This window comes from Podarcis raffonei, chromosome 5 (assembly GCF_027172205.1).
Source record: "Podarcis raffonei isolate rPodRaf1 chromosome 5, rPodRaf1.pri, whole genome shotgun sequence".
Lineage (NCBI taxonomy): Eukaryota > Metazoa > Chordata > Lepidosauria > Squamata > Lacertidae > Podarcis > Podarcis raffonei.
Genome location: NC_070606.1, coordinates 15,267,135 through 15,286,601, shown reverse-complemented (window position 1 = coordinate 15,286,601; position 19,467 = coordinate 15,267,135). Strand labels below are relative to the sequence as shown.

General features: G+C 49.1%; 1 protein-coding gene across 23 annotated transcripts in view; it reads right to left on the bottom strand.

Moving 5' to 3' along the window:
- PAX2 (paired box 2) overlaps positions 1-14,973 on the bottom strand; it is a 154,000-nt gene extending 139,027 nt beyond the window's left edge. For 9 of the 23 annotated variants that reach the window (XM_053387939.1, XM_053387956.1, XM_053387944.1 and 6 more), the window contains exons 1-4: positions 14,644-14,773; positions 11,097-11,265; positions 10,701-10,862; positions 9,641-9,838 (exon numbers count right to left, since the gene is read on the bottom strand). In XM_053387939.1, the coding sequence (XP_053243914.1) occupies positions 9,641-9,838; positions 10,701-10,862; positions 11,097-11,265; positions 14,644-14,686 (572 nt within the window). In that variant the 5' untranslated portion in view covers positions 14,687-14,773. Of the gene's footprint in view, positions 1-9,640; positions 9,839-10,700; positions 10,863-11,096; positions 11,266-14,643 lie in introns of all 23 variants that reach the window. The other 14 variants (XM_053387941.1, XM_053387945.1, XM_053387960.1 and 11 more) reach the window with 6 other exon arrangements.
- Between the last annotated feature and the right edge of the window lie 4,494 nt (positions 14,974-19,467).

Sequence of the window (19,467 nt, the reverse complement as noted above, 5' to 3'; positions counted from 1 at the left end):
TCTTACCACCCATATGCCTTTAAATATAAGAAGCGACCCCCTTTCTCTTTTATTGCATCCAAGCACTACTCATCCATTCATCTGGACTTTTCCTGGTTTCCATTTTCCTTTCTATCCTCTGGTCCTAACTTCTGGCTGCAAACTTTCAGACAGGGTTCGATTATTTCTCATTTTATTTCTTCTACAGTGCCTAGCGATTTCAGGTTCTCCGTTTGTAACATCGTCATTATTGAAGTGCGAACACTTTCGCTTTAAAATACCGGGATATTTAGAAAGGAGGGTTTTTTAATCCAGTCTTATTATCCTTTCATTTTGATTCACCCCTGTGCACCAAACGCCATCCCGGAGTTGCTAAGGTTAGTAGTGTTCTGTATCTTTGTGCTGTATTAATTAAAGGCTATCGTTTCAGCTGATCATGAGAAGAAGCTGAAGGAAACCACTGAGATGCACTAGCTCAGAATTTCCTCACGTCTTTCATCCTGCCTGTGAACACAGCGCTTCTCCCTTTCCTGATCCTGAAATCTTAAATCCGGGAAATGAAACCTACAGAGCCCTAAGAACAAGCCCCCTGCTGGGTAAAGAAGAGTAAAGCACTTGACCCTGAAATTCTGGTATTTCAAATTAATTGATGTAAAGCTTAATTCAGGTGCTGCTTAACGCTCTTTCTGCAGCTAGGAAGCTCTGCCCATATATAGCGCAGCCTGCAGCTTGCAAATCCGCATTAGGGCTTGCTGGGGAAATGACACAGGGGTTTAGAAGTTTTTCTGGCTGGGGGAAAACACACATTTGGGGCTGATATCGCTTGGCTTTATTTCTTGACCCTGGACTCTCCCCCCCCCCCTGCACTCCTTTCCTTGACAATCACGTTATGCCCCAGATTCTAGATTCCCTCCATATAACCATTTGCTCCCTGTAGTCTTGAAAATGGAGGAATCCCAGATTTGTCACAGCCTGATCCTATGCACCTTTACAGAACCGTAAATCTGGTATGTGCTCAATGGAACTAAGTCACAAACAAATGTCAATAGTAAACAGAGGCGGTTTTAGGGTGGCACAACGGGTGTGAGGCTCATTGGGTGCCGCACTGCAGGGGGCGCCAAAACAATGCTGTCGAACATGGCGCGAGAGGCGGTGTGTGTGTTTGTCAGATTTCGGTAGTGCACGGGGCGCCGCTGAAATTTGAGAGCTCCAAGTCCACCACTGATAGTAAATGTGCATAGTACACAACGGGGAGCAAGCCCTACTGATCACTGAGATCAATGGGAATCCTGCAATCCTATGCATGACAGATGCTCCACAGAACTATCTCCCATGGTTTTAACCTTTAAAGCCCTATACGGCTTTAAAGGTCCCAGGCCACAGAGAGGTTAGGCTGGCCTCAACTAGAGCCAGGGCTTTTTCGGCTGTGGCTCTGATCTGGTAGAACGTTCTGTCACAAGAGACTAGGGCCCTGTGGGACTTGACATCTTTCCGCAGGGCCTGCAAGACAGAGCTGTTCCACCAGGCCTTTGGTCAGGGCGCAGCCTGACTCCCTCCTTTGGCAATCTTCACAGAACTTTAGCCTAATGGTTGCCATCAATTTGATTTTAATTAATTTTTATAATGAAATGTTTTTAGAATGTTGCACTATTTTGTTATTGTTAGCCGCCCTGAGCCCGGCTTCGGCTGGGGAGGGCGGGATATAAATAAATCATTATTATTATTATTATTATTATTATTATTATTATTATTATTATTATTATTATTTTCCCTGAGCATGTTAACACCACTCTTCTCTTTATGGAGAACGGCGCAAGCCAAAAACTCAGGATTACGCATTATATATAACCGAACGACGTAGAAAAGCTGCCCCAGTTTCCCAAACTTCCTGTGCTTTTATCTTTGCTCGTTATGCGCATCCTGCACCTCTCACATCATATGCTGCACTGATTTCTGGGCGCATCACTTCACAATCAACATATACTTTGCAGGAACAGAAAGAAAAATGTGCCTCATGTACGAGGATCTCTGTTTACAAATTACTGCATCCCGTAGTAAACAGACAACTGAAGCCAACTCAAATACACTGGCCTGTGTATCATATGACAATCTGCCAATGACCGTACGTGGAGGAAAAAAGAAAGGCCGGTATTGATTTATCGATTGGGAATATTTATACCCCGCCTTCGAACTGGGGTCTTCAAAGGCAGCTCACATCATCCACACATGAAACAAAATTTTAAAAGGCAAAAAACCCAGCAATTAATATACAATAAAACATCAGCGGGTGGTGAGAACAAGACTAAAACCCACAGCCAACGGAAGGCTAAGAAACAGCAGTATCTGTTCAGGTGCAAAGGGAAAATAAAAATGGCTTTGCCTGGCACTTTGAGCTTTAACTGAGTTGTGGTGCCACACTAGAGAAGGCCCAATCCCAGTCACCACCCACCATTCATCCGACAGCAGCAACACTCACGAAAGGGCTCTCCAGATCATTTGTTTACATAGGGCAGGGCGATGTGAGAGCAGCAGACCCTTTGCCTATCCCAAAAAATACACCATGGAGCTTGAATAATTCACACTTTAAATCAGAAAAGAAGAATGCTTCTTCCCATATCCTCCAACATTTCTCCCATGAAAATAGGGATGTACTAAATATTATTATTATTATTATTATTATTATTATTATTATTATTATTATTTTACTATTTATACTCTGCCCATCTGACTGGGCAACTTCCAACATACAGTTGTACCTTGGAAGTCGAATGGAATCTGTTCCGGAAGTCTGTTCAACTTCCAAAGCACGGCTTCTGATTGGCTGCAGGAAGCTCCTGCAGCCAATCGGAAGCCGCGGAAGCCCCGTCGGACATTCTGGTTCCAAAGAACATTCGCAAACCGGAACACTCACTTCTGGGTTTGCGGTGTTTGGGAGCCAAAACGTCCGAGTACCAAGGCATTTGGGATCCAAGGTACGACTGCATATTAAAACATAATTAAACATTAAAAAATACTTCCCCATATAGGGCTACCTTCAGACGTCTTCTAAAGGTTGCATAGTTACTTTTCTCCTTGGCTTGGGGCGGTGGGGTCGCATAACTCCATGCCCTCCAATGAAAATAGCGACATCTTATATACTCTCACAACCAATTGCTCTGCTTCTACCTAGTCTACCTGCAATCACAGCACCCAGAGCTCCCTAGCGACCTTCCAGGAACCTTAGGGTCATAGGATTTCTAGCTGTTTCACTCACGAACCCAAATGGGATCTGGGCCACTAATGCAGGTTTCCTCAAGCTCAGCCCTCCAGATGTTTTGAGACCACAATTCCCATCATCCCTGACCACTGGTCCTGCTAGCTAGGGATCATGGGAGTTGTAGGCCAAAAACATCTGGAGGGCCAAGTTTGAGGAAGGCTGCACTAATGGACTATTCTCTCCTCTGCCTCAACAACTCCCATCTGATATATATGTGGATGTCAGGCCTATGGCAACCAAATTTCCTTGGCTGCCTAGAGTCGCTCATGGCACATATCATGGCAATAAGATATTTCATAGTATTTTGATAACAAAAATAAAACCAGGCAGCCATGTTGACCCATCCCACCTCTGCTTTCCGTCAAACGCTTGAGGAAGTGCTCTGCAGATCCTGAAAGCTAGCTCCCTGCTCTGTGATTTTCAGTTGCTCCTAAAAAATGTCACTGGTACTATTTAGATAAAAGCTACATTACCACGGGAACTTCTGCAAACATTGTGACCGACTAAGCCCGCCGTCCGAAACATATTTACCCGGAAATAAGTCCCAATGAATCTACCACTCAATTGAATCCAAGGAGACTCTACTTCTGAATAGGCACACAGAGGATTGTGCTGTAAAGCTGCAATCCTGTTCTAGCCTTTACCCAAGAGAAAGCCCTGTTGGCTTACTTTTGAGTAGACACGAAGAGAGTTCCGCTGTAAGGCTCTATCCAGAAATGCAATAGAGAAACAGCATTGAAAGCCAATAACATAATTTCCCATACTGTGTGATGCACTTATCTGAGAGTTGAAAACAACGCATCTGCAATCTATCACAGCAAGTAAACAGCACAGCCTGTGTGCTCAGACTTTTGTGCCACAATCTAAAGAGCAATCAGCGAGCCCTTTCCCTCTCTGCAGAGAGAGGGAAAAAGTTGCTCTTTCTGTCTGGCACCAGGCCAAGCAAGAGGAAGCATAACCTCCCCTTAGGTGACATGCAACTGCAGCACAAGCTGCAGCGCACCTCAGAAACATGGTCCTATAAAGAGGGACAGCAGTCTGGCTTACAAACCAGAAGCCCGCACTCTCTATGGCTATGGCGAAACAGCAAGTCGAGTGGGGCACACAATCTGTCACTAGCAAGATGGTGCAGATTCTACAAGAAATAAGACATTGCCAATTGACTCTGGCTTGGCCTGCTCTTGTGCTTATAGAGGGGATCTCATCATCCGAAAGCAGCCAGTAAAGTTTTTCCACGACACGGCACTCAACACTACCCCCTGCTACTTGCTGCGGGTAAAACTGATGGTCAAGTCACCGGGGTGGGGTTCAAAAGTTGGCAACTCTCCTTACGGGAATACTTCGGTCTCTGGAAATTGCCCGACAGTTTCAAATCAGAGCACAAGCGGGATAAGAGGAGACAGTTGTGTGGGTGTCGTGGGATTTGTTTTAAGGAAGGCAGTAAAACCATGTGAAATGAGCCCCAGTCAAATGAAATTCGAGAGAAAAACAGCCAGCTATGCATATTTCCTGCGCAGAACAAATGGTAGAATTAGGAAAGTTTCTCCCTTTTAAAATGTAGAACAGAACTACATGTTTCATTCACTTTCAATCTACACAACTGAAGTCCAGTTACACTTCTCTCTCTTGCACAGGATTGTGCCCCATTGAACTTAAGTTTATTTTTACCAATTAATTAATATATGGACATGTCTTTGCTGCTTGTTCAGAGACAGCTGCCCATTTCAGGAACTGATTCCCTCCCCTCATCTGATCGCTACAGCCTCTGTCATAGGTTTAAGTCATCAGCCTATGTCCAAGTCTCTCTTCTTTCTTTCTTTCTTTCTTTCTTTCTTTCTTTCTTTCTTTCTTTCACTGGCTTGAGAAAGGTTTCATACCAGTTACTACTTTCAAAGCTGAGATATCTGTGTTTTCCACGCTCCCCTTTTCTTATACCAGGGTCAATGATACCGGGGTCACTTGCTCCTCATCAAAGCAGCGCATCGAGACCTGAAGTAACAAACCTTCCATAGGTTCTCATCTATCTATCTCTTGATTTATGGCCCGCCTCATCTCAAAAGTAACAAAAGCTGAAGAAGACACAGGCACACACATAACAAAACAGAAATAAATTCCCGGTTGTTTTTCAGCACTGATCGGCAGTAAATTTATAATGCAGGTATACAGTCATATTGTGGGGAAAGAAGAGGAGGAGGGGGAATAAGAAAACATTTTTATTCTTTGGTGTACTGTATAGGTGAGCAGAAAGGATAGGATACTTTGGTTGCAAATTTTAAAGTTGGGACTGCTCTTCTATTTCGCCGTACCACGGTATACCCCATATATTCCTTATATTCCAACATATAAAAAGGGATATTAAAATTATATTATGATTATTCAAGGATCTATGTATCCGAAATTTGACTGTGCCGTTTCTGAAAAGAGAAAAAATAGACTCCAGCTGAATCAGCTCTAAAGGCTTCTTACAAAGTATCTTCCGTTTTGCACATGAAAAAGAAACTAAAATTTTCTGCCTTTATGCCTGTCATTCTGTAGCACTTGCTCTTGGAACACAGAAGTGATCAAACGAGGCAAGGTATAAATATAAAGTAAAATAAACAAACGCCGCACAAAATGGCACGGTTCTTATAGTTTCAAGACACCAGATCTGAAACCTGTTCCTGAGGGATCACTTCCGAATATTTGCGTTTGCAAACGTAAACACTCATTTCCCACATGAGAGTTAAGAAATTTAGTGGGAGCAACGGAAGGCAGTTCCGTCGCAAACGATTGCGCAAATATGAATTTGCAGGCCACATCGGCAAGGCGTTGGCAAACCATTAGCAAAATAATGACATGGTTTTGCGTCATCATTTTTTAACATGCATGTGAACTAGAAATCGCCTGTTTATCTGCCTGCCCAATATTTGTGAATATCGGACAAGCGTTTGCATTTGGATTTTTGACTAAACCTTCCTTTCTGCACTCTTGTAAAGATCAGAGATTTCCCCACAGAAGTTTGCGGGAGGAAATACTGCTCAGTGGAAAAAATATCAGGCTTTTTTTGGGGGGGGGTCTAATTTCTCCCTCCCGTATTTCTCAATTCCAGGGTTCCTCACTTCTTTCTGCCATTGCTCATGGCCTTAAATTGAGTCATTTTTTGCGTGCCTCAAATTCCAAGAACAAATCCCCCCTTGACTAATGAGTGAAAGGAAGAATGGGTGGGGAGGGCATGAAAGGCTGATGTTTTTAAAAAATCTGCACCAAGATAACTTTTAATTATTAGGGGAACAAAAAGGGCACCTTCTTCAAAACTGAATTTCAGAAAGTTGAGAGATCTCTCAGGACCCAATGGGTGCAATCATATTTACCATATTTCTGGGGAATATTTGCCAAGAGTATGATCAGACCTTACGATAACAAATGCTGCACATTTAACTTCGTTTCTGGGGCAGACCGAGCAAACTAAGGTGTCCCAGTTAAATGGATACCAAGTGGATCTAAGAAGTCCCTGAGTCTCAAGATGATGCCCTGGGCTGGTGCGTACACAACCATTTGTGGAATTTACTCATTCTATTCCCACATGCCTAACATCAGCTGCTGCAGTTGCCCCTGGAAGGTCCTTGCTCTTCTGGTAAGTTGCCATCTAGTCAATATTTAAAGGTAAACTCAGAGCTACCTAAACTCGGAACTGACCTTTTCGTTCAGCAACCAGGGGGTGAAATCTAATAGTCCTGATCCAGAAAAGTAGCCAAAGGAGAAGACCGTGTGCATATTGTACACAAAGATAAACAGTGCACAAATGTGGGGCTTGGGATGGGGGGTTGCTACGGCTAAGAAACCAGATTCTGTGTGTTCTACGGGGTGTGGTCTTTAAACACCACCGCCCATCGCTTTTTGCACATCACATCCTCATGCAAAAACTGCCTGATTCCCTAAAGACAGTTCCCACCACCACCCAACTAGGATGGTTGCCTGATAGTTACATGTGTCAGAGCCACCAAGAGCAGGTTTTCTGCGCTAGCCAAGAAAAGTGTGCTGCTCTCAGGAGGGAACAAACCCCGAATAAAATGAAACTCTCTCCCGGCAATTTTGAGGTGCTGAGTTATTCTCTCTCCTGACTGCCCTTCTACAGATGCTTCCAAAAAGGTGTCTGAATGTCAAAGTGTTATTATTTCAGTCCCGAACAGAGACGGTAGGATCTGGGATTTTTCAAAAGGAGGGTGTATAATTAGCCAATCAGTATTATGTTACTCTGTTCATAACTTAATAACCATTTTAATACAGATGGCACACACAGGGACAATTTCCTGGGATAGCCTTGCAGTATATTACAGAGAGACAGTGTGTTTGGGGGGAGCTTTTTTAGCCAAGGTACATTCTCCAAGTTAATTTTACCTGCTGTTTCGAGATGATTTGGGATAATTCCATATCATTTTCAAAAATATTAGAAGCCATTGATCGAAGATGCCAACTTGGGGGAAAAATGCCTCCTGGCCATTAGAACTTTGACAAATCTTCTATGGAAACCACATAAATTAAAAAAGCATTTCCCCCCCATTCCTATTGGTGAGAACGACTTCTTTTTTAAAAAAATGTAATTGGCTGCATTTTCTATGTATTTCATGATTAACTATTTAGCCAAGCAGCTGTAGAGATGGATGCTAGACCGTTGTGTCCATCTGGATACAAGTGTCTCTGTGGGGCGACTTTCTGTATTACTTTTTCCTACATGGAGATTCATATCTCTGATATTTGCAGCAGCTGCCCCATTCTGCAGTTTGTGGCAGAAAATACTCTTGCATCTCAATCTGTATGTTTCGAAACACATCCATTTAGAGTTTTCTTTTCCTTACATGCATTCTTAACATGCTGGGTATAAGGGAGCCACAAATACAGGTAAGTCTAAAAATCAGCTCAGATATGTAGCCGGCATTAATTCCTTTGTAACAGATGACAACAGAACGTTGAAGTCCTTCAATCCTACTTTCCCTTTTCAAGCACAACCAATAGTGTGTGTGCCTATCTAAATCACAGTCTCCAGATCACCTCGCCCAGGATTTTTGTCTTCCCAACGTCAGCACATGGAATAGTGGAGTGTCTCTCTTTGAAGGAGGGTATTTACGGTTTTCAGTGTGTATTCTGCCTTTTGCAGGTGTGCAAATTGTCCTACTGTATTGTGTTTGAAAGCACAGGGGATATATTGCTCTCTAGTTGATTCTGCTACATTGTTGTCTCAACACCAGCACTGGATCTTAACACAGGGGTATCTGTCTTCTATTTATTTAGTTATCTATAGGTAGAAAGACAGGTAGACAACCTGCTTTGGAAGAAGGCACAGTGAAACGTACAAGGCTGGCATTACTCTCTGACCACTTTTGTACGGCACACACTCACACAAATGGGGCGCCACCCCTATGAATATATCTAGAAACTTGGGAAGGAAAGAAAGAAAGGTGCACATCAGCAAGGAACACGAAATAAGATGTTTAGAAAGCTGCCAAACTAAAATCGAGATAGCGAAAAATACGCGTGAGACGCACACAGAGCGCAGGCAGAGGCGCCTGCGCGCAGGCAGGCACACAACTGTTTGTAACCCTTGACCTAAGCGAATCTTCCTTTCAGAAGTTTCTCCAACTCCCGAGGGGCTCGAAAAGGTGCGAGGGCTCTTTCTTCCTCCAAAAGGAAGCCCGGGGGAGGGGGAAAGAAAGGCCTCTTATTTGAGGGGGAGGAAAAGAAGTAGTAGTAGTAGTAGAAGTTAAGACTGTTTGTTTAAGACAAATCACCATTTGGTATTTGAACGGCACGGCAATCGTCTGCACAATATAGGAGCTTTTCATGTTTTTAGAGGTTTAACCGGAGAGAAAATGCCCGACTTTCCCAGGGAGGCAAATATACTATGAGCGCGTCCATCTCCTCTTTTCCCCAACAAACCCGACGCCAATTGCGCGCCGAAACAACTGTTGGGGGGTTGCGCCGTGGACCCGGCTCCCTGCTCCCCCTACCCGCGTCGCCACCCTACATTTCGTTAGCCCCATAACCATCTCCTTTCGAAAATCTGCCCCGGCGAACCAAGACAAGCCGTCGGAGCCCCACGGGCACGCCCTAAGGCAGATACAGAAGCGGCCCAGAAGCTCGCCCGCGCGCCCGGAAACTGGAGTGGCTCCATTAGTTAGGATGGAAACCTCTTTTTTTGTCCTTTCAGACGAAGTGTGAGCAAGGGAGAGACAGGCACACACACACAGAGAGGGAGAGGACTCAGAGAAGAAGAGAGGAAGCTTCTGTTGGGGTGGGCAGGGGTCTTCAGGGCCTCTAGGGACAAGGGCGGGGTGGGGGGAGAAGGCGGGCTGGGTGTCCCGCGAGGAAAGCAACCCGGTGGCGCTCAGAGGCTGGGGGGCGCAGGAGGCGCTGGTGTGTGCGACTCACCGGTTGATGGAGGACACGCTGGGGACGGTGTCGTTGTCGCAGATGCCCTCGGCCAGTAGCCGGTCCCGGATCTCCCAAGCGAACATGGTGGGGTTTTGCCTCTTGTACTCGGCGATTTTATCCACTACTTTGGGGGTCGCCACTTTGGGCTTAGAGCCTCCGATCACGCCCGGCTTGATGCTCCCCGTCTCGTAGTACCTGCAAGCGCAGAGCGAGGTTCAAAGCTGAGCCCCCGAGCTTGCAGGGAAGCCTCCATCCACGCACCCCGCGCCCACCGCCGCTCCAGAACACGTGCACACAAACCAACGGGTTGGGGAGGCGATTTTTGGACCCCGCATTCCCGCCCCCGCCCCTGCGAGGATCTGCAAGGGAAACCCCACTCTCGCATCCCGTCCTGGGGCTGCAGGGTCCGCCTTGCCTGGAGTCAGCCCTCGGAAACACCCCCACCCCATTTTCCACAGGCCCTTGGCGCGCGTAACGCCTGGTTCGGCGGGGCAGGACGATGCAGAAGCCGGGGGCACCCTGGCCACAACACTCCCCCCTCCCCCCTGCCCATGCCAACCTACAACCAGGAGAAGTTAGCTAGACACACTTAGCCATGGGGGAAGGGGAAACGGAGAGTTGGTTTTTTTAAAGGGGGATTTCCTCGACTCCGATTTCCTCCCCAGCGCTTGGTCCCGGGTCTCCCCCACCCCCTAAAAAACCCAGACGCATCTTTTTTCCTCTGTCTCTCTCTCTCTGTCTCTCTCTCTCTCTCTCTTTCTCTCTCTCTCTCTCTGCCCTTCGCCGGGCAATTGCTAATCCCTTTGCAAATCCTTTGCAAAGAAAGCGGGATGATAGTGGAAAATCTACATTTTTTTGGATCCCCCCTCCAGCCCCCTCCCTGGCATGCACTCGGCTCAGCTGCCCCCCCCCCCCGTCTTCTCCCCCTCTGAGCTGAGCTCTGCTGTAGGGCGGTGACATCTACTTGGCGGGGGGGGGGGGAGAGAAGGAAGAAAAAAAGAGAGAGAGGAGAAGAGAGAGAGAGAGGCAGCCTGCCGGCCTGCTGGTTCCTGCTGACCTGGGGGTGGAGAGAAAGTAGGGCCCGGCCTGTCTTAGCTGGGAGGAGGAGGAGGCGGGGAGGGGAGACTTGCAGGTTGGTCTCACAGCAAATTGGGTTGCAATCGCTTTGTTTCTTTGCTTGGTGGGCTTTTCCCCCTCTTTCCGAACCCACAGCAGGTCCCTGTTTTAAGATAGTGCCAGACAAAAGAAAGCAAGAGAGGAGCGTGGGTGCTGGGTGGCTGGGTGGCGGGTGCGCAGCGCCGACGAGCCGGGCCTCCCTTCGCCCCCGGGGTCCAGGGCTCCGCTTCCAGGTCCGCACCGAGACTCTGCCAAGGGGCAACCGAGGCGCCTCTCTCTCTCTCCCCCTCCCCGCCCCTGGCGGCGCTTGCCCTCCCCACGCGCGCCCGGGCCTTACCTGCCCAGAATCTTGCTGACGCAGCCGTGGCTGACCCGCAGCTGCCGGGAGATGTCGCAGGGTCGCACCCCCTGGTGAGCCAGCTCCACGATCCTTTGCCTCACCACGTCCGGCAGGGGCCTGCCGTTCACAAACACCCCCCCGAGCTGGTTGACACCCCCGTGCCCTGCTGGGGAGAGAGAAGAAACACGCACACACCAGCGAAGACCCACGCACACCGGGGGTGGGGAAGGGAGGGCAGGAGAGGGGAGGGAAAGGAGGGGAAAGGGAGAAAAACATTAGTCGGGGCAGTTAAGCCGGACAAGTCGCCAATGACAGGGGAAGGGGTGAGGTGGGGTGGGAAGGCAGGCAGGCAGGCAGGATTCGACCCCCGCGGGGAAGGGAGCCTTCTCCTGGCGCTCAACGGGGCTGGGTGCTCCCCTGGGGGGTTTTTAAGGGTCTTTCCCAACCTAGGGAGGGTGGCAGGTGATTGACCTGGCCGTTCCCACCGGAAACCAAAGTCTCTGCTCAGGAGGAAGGTCTCCTCAAATTCTCCCCTCCTTTTCTCTCTCTTTTCTTCCCTCAGTTTATATTTCCACTCGGCTCTGCCCAAGTTTCCAAACAGGCCGGGCTCGATCCTCTGACACGGGCGAAATCCTACTCCTTTCTCAGGGGCCGCTCAATTGTTTCATAGCAAAATTATCGCTAAATTTGCTACATAGACGCTGGTATAAAAACAGAACGAAGGAGTCCGTCTCTTTTCTTCTCCCTCCCTCACTAACATTTTATATCTTTCCTTTTTCTTTCTTTGCTTTTCAGCATAATTTCTCCCATTATACGGAATTATTTTTCAGGGGAATAATAATTTACACCAGCTTCGGGTGCGCTTTGTTTTTATTTTACTTAAGCCATCTATCTTTTTATATATTCCTCTTTATCCTCCCCGCCTCAGACAATCTCCCAGACCTGAGCTGCCTTTGCAGCAGTCTAATAATTTATAATTTAGCTAAATCCAGCGGGGCAGGAATCTATCCCTGCTGTCCTCGAAAAGAGAAGCAGGAATTTCACGGAGTGGATTTTAATCCAGCGCTTGCCACAATAATCTGTGGGGGTTTGGATGTTTTGGACAGCGCCAAAAGGCTCTAAGAGAATCCCCCCCCGTGTTGTTGTTTATTAGCCTTTCCCCGCGGTCCCTTCTCCCTTGCGCCTCGATCCGCAACTCACTTAAGCCGAAATATTTCCCTTTCGGGCGCTCCAGCCCAGGCGGAACCTGCCGTGGACTAGGGAGTTGCTTGACGCCCCCTCTCCGGTGTTTAACTGGAATAGGTACCGGAGCGATGTTAAGTGTCAAAAGGTCCCTGGAGTGATTACACCCACAAGGTGAATAGAGCGCTGCATTTAACTCGCACAAAACGGACCTAACCTTTGCTTCTGCCTGGGCGAGGTAGGAAGGAAAGGAAAAACAGAGAGATCTTAAGTCTTTGGGTGTTTTTTCCTCCCCAAGCTTACTGAAAAATGATCTGTTTGTATTTTTGCCGAGCTCCCACCCTCCTCGGTACTCAGTGACACTGACTTATTGGCTCTGAACTTAGTGGAAACTCTCATTGCCCCTGCGATCGATCCCAGTCCTTTCTCGCAAATAGAGTTTTTTCACCTCCTTCCAGGGTGCTCAGCTATGAGCAGCTTCTAAAGCCCGCTTACATCCTATTTATTGGCGGGGAGGTTGCACAGAAATGCACTCCACGCCGCCGCTCCCCAACCACTGCCACGGCTTTGTTTTCGTGAAATTAAGAGGGGATTTCAGGTCGTCTTCCTGCAACCGCCCCAGCCCCCCAACCTCCTGAGCATCCACCGCACACTTTTCACTGTCTCCCTTTATTTTTTAATTTTTGCAGGTGGAATGGCGTTGACCAGCCTCTCTTTCTCACTCTATATCTGTTTGTTTCCTTCATTTGTCTGGGTCACCTTCTGCAGATGTTGCCTCTAAAGTTACCAAGCAGGCAATTTCTGCAGCACCTCATTCCTGAATAATTCAGGGCACCTTTGATAACTCGCATTACAGAGTATTAAAAGGCAACAGATGCAAAAAAGATTAAGGGATTAATAATTCAGATTATTGCACCTGCGTCTCCCCAGCCACACACCAGCCCAAGTTCTGAATTCACTTCCTTCGGGCTTAGAGCCTGTCTTCTTTTTCTTTCCTACGGCTGTTTCTCGCTTTTCGGGCTCCGGCCGTTCCTTTGTAACGCAGGGCGCTCGTTGAATGGCGCACGCTTCTACCCGGAGCAAGTCAGAAGAGGTTGTGGGGGTACGAAATTTACCCCGTTTCCAAGAAACAAACAAACAAAAAACCTCTCGCATTTGCAGGAGGGAATTAAACCTTCCGATGAGCCACGCTGTTTAATTTTAAACGGTTCTAGATATACCTAATGTGGGATTCGGCCTGTTAAAACATTCCTACATCAAACTGCAGCTGGAATCGTTTCAGTTTTGCTTTTATAAGAGGCAGGTGATTGACACCAAATGTCAAAAAATGCGAAAAATATAGACAAGGTCGGTTTTGGTTTTTTTAAAGGTATTTATTGGTTGGAACATCGGTCCTTTTCGCCCGATTTCCTGGTCCCAAAATACGTTTTAACTCCTAACACATTATTTCCCCCTCCTTTGTGTCTTTTTAAGCGTGATTTTTGTGTAGGGCATATGCTTGAAAGTTAAGGATGTCAAAAGTTAGGGATTGCTGTTAATTATTCATTTACTGACTCTCTCGGTCTCCCCTCTCTGGTTTCAACTGAATGTTGTCGCTTTTTGTTTTGTTTTAAACAGAATTGTTTCTCCGCAATTTCCTTTTAAATAAAAAGTGTTAGGCGAGGCGGTGGTGAGCCGCGACAATAAGAAGAAAGAGCCAGGTTGATTTCTGGGTTTTGCTCCTCGTGAAATGGATTGAGAGAGAAACAATTCCGGGATCCTCTGCCCCTCCGCGTCAGAAATGGATGCATTTAAAAGACAGGCCGAGGATTTGGGGCGGCGGGGGGGGGGCGGAATGTGGCAAACGGAAAGCTCAAGGCACAAAACTTCAGAGAAGGCAAAGCGAATCGAACGGAAAGGCCTTTAAAATCCTTATTTTAAAGGAAACGCTCTCAGCTTACGCCGAGGCTGGCTTTTCCTCTCCTGACCCCCGTTTAATAATTACAAATCAGATAATGTAAAATCTAAGGGGAAAGGCAGTGTATAGATTTATACCGACGTCTTATAAGCACACTATATTATGTTCCTATCCAATTATAATTTCATTATATTCTACGGGCTTTTCTCCTGCCTAACTGAAACCCTAGGTTGCATTTTTAAAGTCCAGAACTCCTCCGAACTATTTCAAAGATTTGGCTCTATGGAAAGGGAGTTGGGGGCCTTCACTCCGCTAAGCAGCGTCGCCAGGAGTGTGGGGTGAGGGGGTCCCTTCTGAAACCTCTCCCCGCCCCCCTCCCCCCCGCAGTCCACTAGAAAGTGGAAGGACTGCGGAGGGAGAGGAGAGGAGGCGGCGGCGGCGCCGAGGGCTGCTGCCGGTACTCACGGTGCATCGCGGAGAAGGGGTCTGCCTTGCAGTGCATATCCATGGGGAGGCAGAGGAAGGGGAAGAAGTCGGCTGACGCCGCCGTGTCGCCGCGCAGAGTCAACTTCGGCACTTGGGGGAGAATCGGGCCGGAGGCGCGGCGGAGCGGACGGGGAGCCGGCTCGGCGCGCCGACGGGGAGCCGGGCGACGGCCTGGACGAGGAGCAGAAGATGGAGAAGCCGAAGCGGCGGCGGCGGCGGTGGTGGCGCCGCCCCCCGGGTCGCCCTTCTTCCCTCGCTGCCGGTCCTGGGCCGGCGGAGGGCCAAGGGAACTTTCCTTCCTCGGCGGCGCTCACGATCCCCACCCGGAGCAAGGACAGGTGCACGGCATGGCGGGGGCCCCGTCGGGCCGGCGCAGCGCAGCAGCGTCGCGCTCGGCTCTCCAAGTCGCCGGCGCCGCGGAGTTCGCTTCTGCCAAGTTCGTTCGACGGCACGGCGGCAAATCCGGGGAGCGATGGGCCGGTGGGTCACCCAGGCAAGCGCTTCTTCTCTCCGCCGTCGAGGATCTGCTTCTGACTCCGCTGCTCCGGGTTCCCTAGGCGGAGGGCGAAGGAGGAAACCCGGCTCCTCCTGGTCCTTCCAGACTTTTCCCCCCCTGGCTCGCTCGCTCGCTCCCTCCTTCCTTGTCGCCTCCCTCCCTCTCCTCTCTCTCTCTCCTCCCCCCGTCTCCTTTTTTTTTTCTTTTTTGCACAAGGTGGGATGTGCTTGCCACGAGCTTTGCCTGGAGAATGGAGCTGCCGTCGCCGGTGTGCGCCTCTCTAAAAGCGGCAAACCCCCCTCCAGATCTCACCCCGGACTCCCCCCCTCTCCGTACACACACACACACATACACTCGCTATCCCTCTCCCTCGCACACACCTCCGCCCCCTCCCCTCTCGCTCTCGCCCTCCCTTTTTCGCCGGGCACACACACACACACACACACAGAGAGAGAGAGAGAGAGAGAGAGAGAGAGAGAGAGAGATGGATGGCTTGTCAGACAAAGGCAATAGATTCCAACACTCTCCGATTCGCCAACACGCAGCGCCGGAGACCCGGCGAGGAAGGTCCGGCGCTCTGTCACCGCCAAAGCGAAAAACGCACCCCCTCAAAAAAATAAATACGTACCAACAAATAAATATATCTGTGTGTGGGTGCCGGCGCGGGGGAGGGGAGCAGATCCAGGAGACCAGGGAGAGGGGAGAGGACCAAAACCGCCGAGGTATAGGGAAGGCGCGGAGTGGTTGATTGGTTGGTTGGGCGATCGGGGGATCCGGGAAGGGCCACGAAACTCGCAGGGGGCATCAACTGTTGGGTAGCACCGTGGCAAGTCCGCGGGCGCAGAGAGTCCTCGCGGCTTTGTTTTCTTCCCTCTCCCACGCCATGGGATGATGAAGGGGTCTACTTTTGTATTTTACGCGCGTTGGAAGCCTGCCGATGTAGATGTAAATGTGGGCCCCCCCCCGAAAACACTTCCCCCGCCGCCATTATTTGTTTTAATGTGGGAGGCCTTCCGCCTCCAGAAATCTCAGCTGCTGGAGCAGAATCGAAGGCGAGGATCGACTTTTGCGCGCGCGCCTAGGCGCGCGCCCTCCCTCCCGGTTTGCCCCTCAGTCAAACGCAGGCGAAAGGGTCGGATCTGGAGACGCGGGGGCCGCCCGGGCAGCGAAGCGGCCTCGGCTTAAATCGCTGGAAGTCGGCGCGCTCCCCCTCGAGTCGCCTGGAGGTCGGGGCTGCGGCCAGCAAAGCCAGCAGGCACTTGTCCACCCCAATCCCCCACCCGCAGACATGAGCGATTGGGGACGAGGCCCTCGAGGTCCCGGGGATTAATCTGGGCATCGGGAGGGTCGTGTGAACCAGCTGTGTGAAGGGCCTGCGGGGAATTCAGTTTAAAAACGCCTCGAACTCTGGCGTAAGAAAAATCTGGCATAGGGAGGAGATGGAAAACACTTTTTTGGGGTAGCTGCCAGTCATTTTCCAGTCCCAACCACGTTTACTCGGAGGCAAGCCCCACTGATTCCAATGGGGCTTGCTTCCAAGTAAATATGTTGGGTATTTCCGCCTTCGTGGGGCTTGTTTCAAACGTCCCAGATTTTTGTTCCTCTGCCCCCATTTTCATTTCGATCCATTAGAAACAGAATTTTAAAACCGCGCGCGTGTGTGTTATGACTTAATGTGCCTGTTTCCAATTTTTCCTCTCCCGTTTTCATTTTAAACTTTTGATTTTTCTTTATTATTATTTTTTGTACGATATGGATTTAAAAAACTGGCAAAAACTGAAAGAGGTGGCATCAGAAAACACGCGCAGGAAGCTGACGAAAGAGAGTCGGGAACCAACCTGAGATTAATAAACAGACAGATGTGAATATTAGCTCGGGTTTTTGTTGCCTTCCTCGGCTTGTATCATTAGGCGAAGCGCCGCTCCGTCTTCCTCTGCCTTCTTTGATCCATCCTTCCCACCTCTCCGCTTATCTGTCACAAACTAACCTCTTTGTTTAATAACCAGTTAAGCCAAGGATCTCCTTGATGAAATATTTTCCTCCATCTCATAAATCAAATTGGCACTTAAGCTGATGTTCTCTCCCTTTTTCTCTTCGTCTCCTTTCCCGCTCTGTGTTTACAAAAGCGCCTCTCTCTTTATTTTTCTGGACATTTTCGGCCCGCTTGTGTGTTCGGCGGCTTAAATTATTATTCTTTTTCAAAAACAAAATCGCTGGACGGGTTTTCTGAGGACTCTCCTCTCGCCCGCGTCACACAGCAGAGAAAGTGCCCGCGCCAAATTCTCGTCCTTCTGCTTCACTGAATCAGAGATCGGTTTGCCACGGGCCTATTCTAGGAAATGGTTCGAGGGGAGTTCTAATATGTGCACAACGCTCTTGTGATCGATGGGAATAAGTAGGCTTAAAATTCGAATAACTGGGCCGTGGGAGTCGTTGGTTAATTATGGCCATATCCAATATAATATTTTTGGAGTTCGCGTATAATTTTTGTAACGATAATGCAATATATTATTTTATTACGCACGCTGTCTCTCCTCGCTACCCCACGGCCGGGTCTCTTTGTTGCGCACCTCCCTGCTCTGGATATTGTGCTGTTCGCCGCCCCCCACTCCACCTCGATCCCAGACTGAATTTCCTCCCCCCACCTCAGACTTTTCCCAACTCCTTTGAGGAGAGCAGCCGAAGCTGTAGATCAAAGAAGGAATGTCTCCCTCGCCGCTCCCGACCAGGGTGGAGTTGGAGCCTGGGTGATGGCAGAGGTAGGCTGTGCTAGTGTGCCTGGGACCCTGCTCAGAATACAGGTGGAAAACATGATTTGCTCTGAAGCAAATCCGGAACGAATACAGAGAAAGGGGAAGGCGGCGAAATCCCCTTTCTCGGTTGCGCCTGTAGATGGCGCTCCGCGGTTTGCTTTCTGCGCAGCTTCCATCGCCAGACCTAGGGAAAAGTTTCAAAGTAACCGGATTTTAACTTAATCTCTCCCCTCCCCCTCCCCCTCCCCCCAGGAGTTGCTGCACACACACACAAACACACACACACACACGCCCGCCTGTATTGGGAAGGGATCCAGAAAAGGCGCAGAGAAATTTATTTAAATTATACCGAATCCACACACACCTTTTTACTGGAAATAAAACCAGGTAGTTCCTGGTATTTCCATGCTATTTCTTCCAGACATATGGAAGACATATTTCATCTGCAAGAAGCAGGCCCAGAGTCCACAACCCATAAACCCCACTTCGGACATCAACTCACAGCGGTGACTTAGGCCCAGCCGACCCATTTTGGACCCCCCCGCTCTTTCCTTCGCAGCCCCCCCCCCGGTGCATCTGTTCCTAGGAGGCTATTGTTTGCCTCTCCCCGCAGCCCTCTCGCCGCCCTCCCCGCCTCGTCATTAGCGCACAGGGGAGTTCATTCTGTCTTCCAGCAGGTTTATAGGCTGACCCTATATTTAAGGAGACAATAGTTCTGATTGTGGGAACGAGGCAGTGGAAGCGGGGGGAGGGCCTGTTCCTTATCGAGGTTATACAGGAGGAGGAGGAGGGAGAAAAGCCTCTCCCACCCAGAGCCCAATGCTTGGGTGGAGAGTGGGCAGGTGCAAGAATGCAAACCTAGAGAAAAGGCGTCCACACGTTGCCTTCTCCAGGGAGTGACGGGCTCCCCAACAAGAGAGAAGCGAAGCGGCTGCAAGAAGGTCAAGATCCCATTGAAGTATCGGATATAGAATGTTGTTTAACTGCAGCCGTAGGTCTTATAAAACATCCCAGCGCAAGAACCATATTATATATGTATATATGTATATATTTACGGCCCTGAAAACAAACAGATCGCTACGGTTGCTATCTTTATCTGTGAATAGGTATATCAGTTGTGCTCTCCGGGCACCCAAAGAGTTGTTAGAGAGAGCCTCTAATCTCACGGCACATCCGAAGTGTCACCCCTTGTCCCTCTCCGAGCAAGACTTCCTGGAGGAATTGCTTTGTCAACAATCAAATCCACACAACAATTCCTATCAGCCTGAGGGGGTTGAGGGGTTGGTTGTTCCTCAAGTAAGATCCCTGAAACCGTTTCCCCTTCTTCCTTCCCCAAACAGATGGAAGGACTGGATTTCAATAACTATAAAGAACCCCCCCTCCCCTCCCTTCCACCCCCCCTCTCTCCCCACCTCTGTTATCTTTGGGAAAACTCCCCAAGTCAGGCTTGGCTGCTTCTCCCCGTTTTTACTTTAAATGAATCTTCTTTCTCCTTTTTCAAAGAGGGTCTCCTGTCCCCGCTATTCATCGCTCACCTCCCAACTCGGGACATTT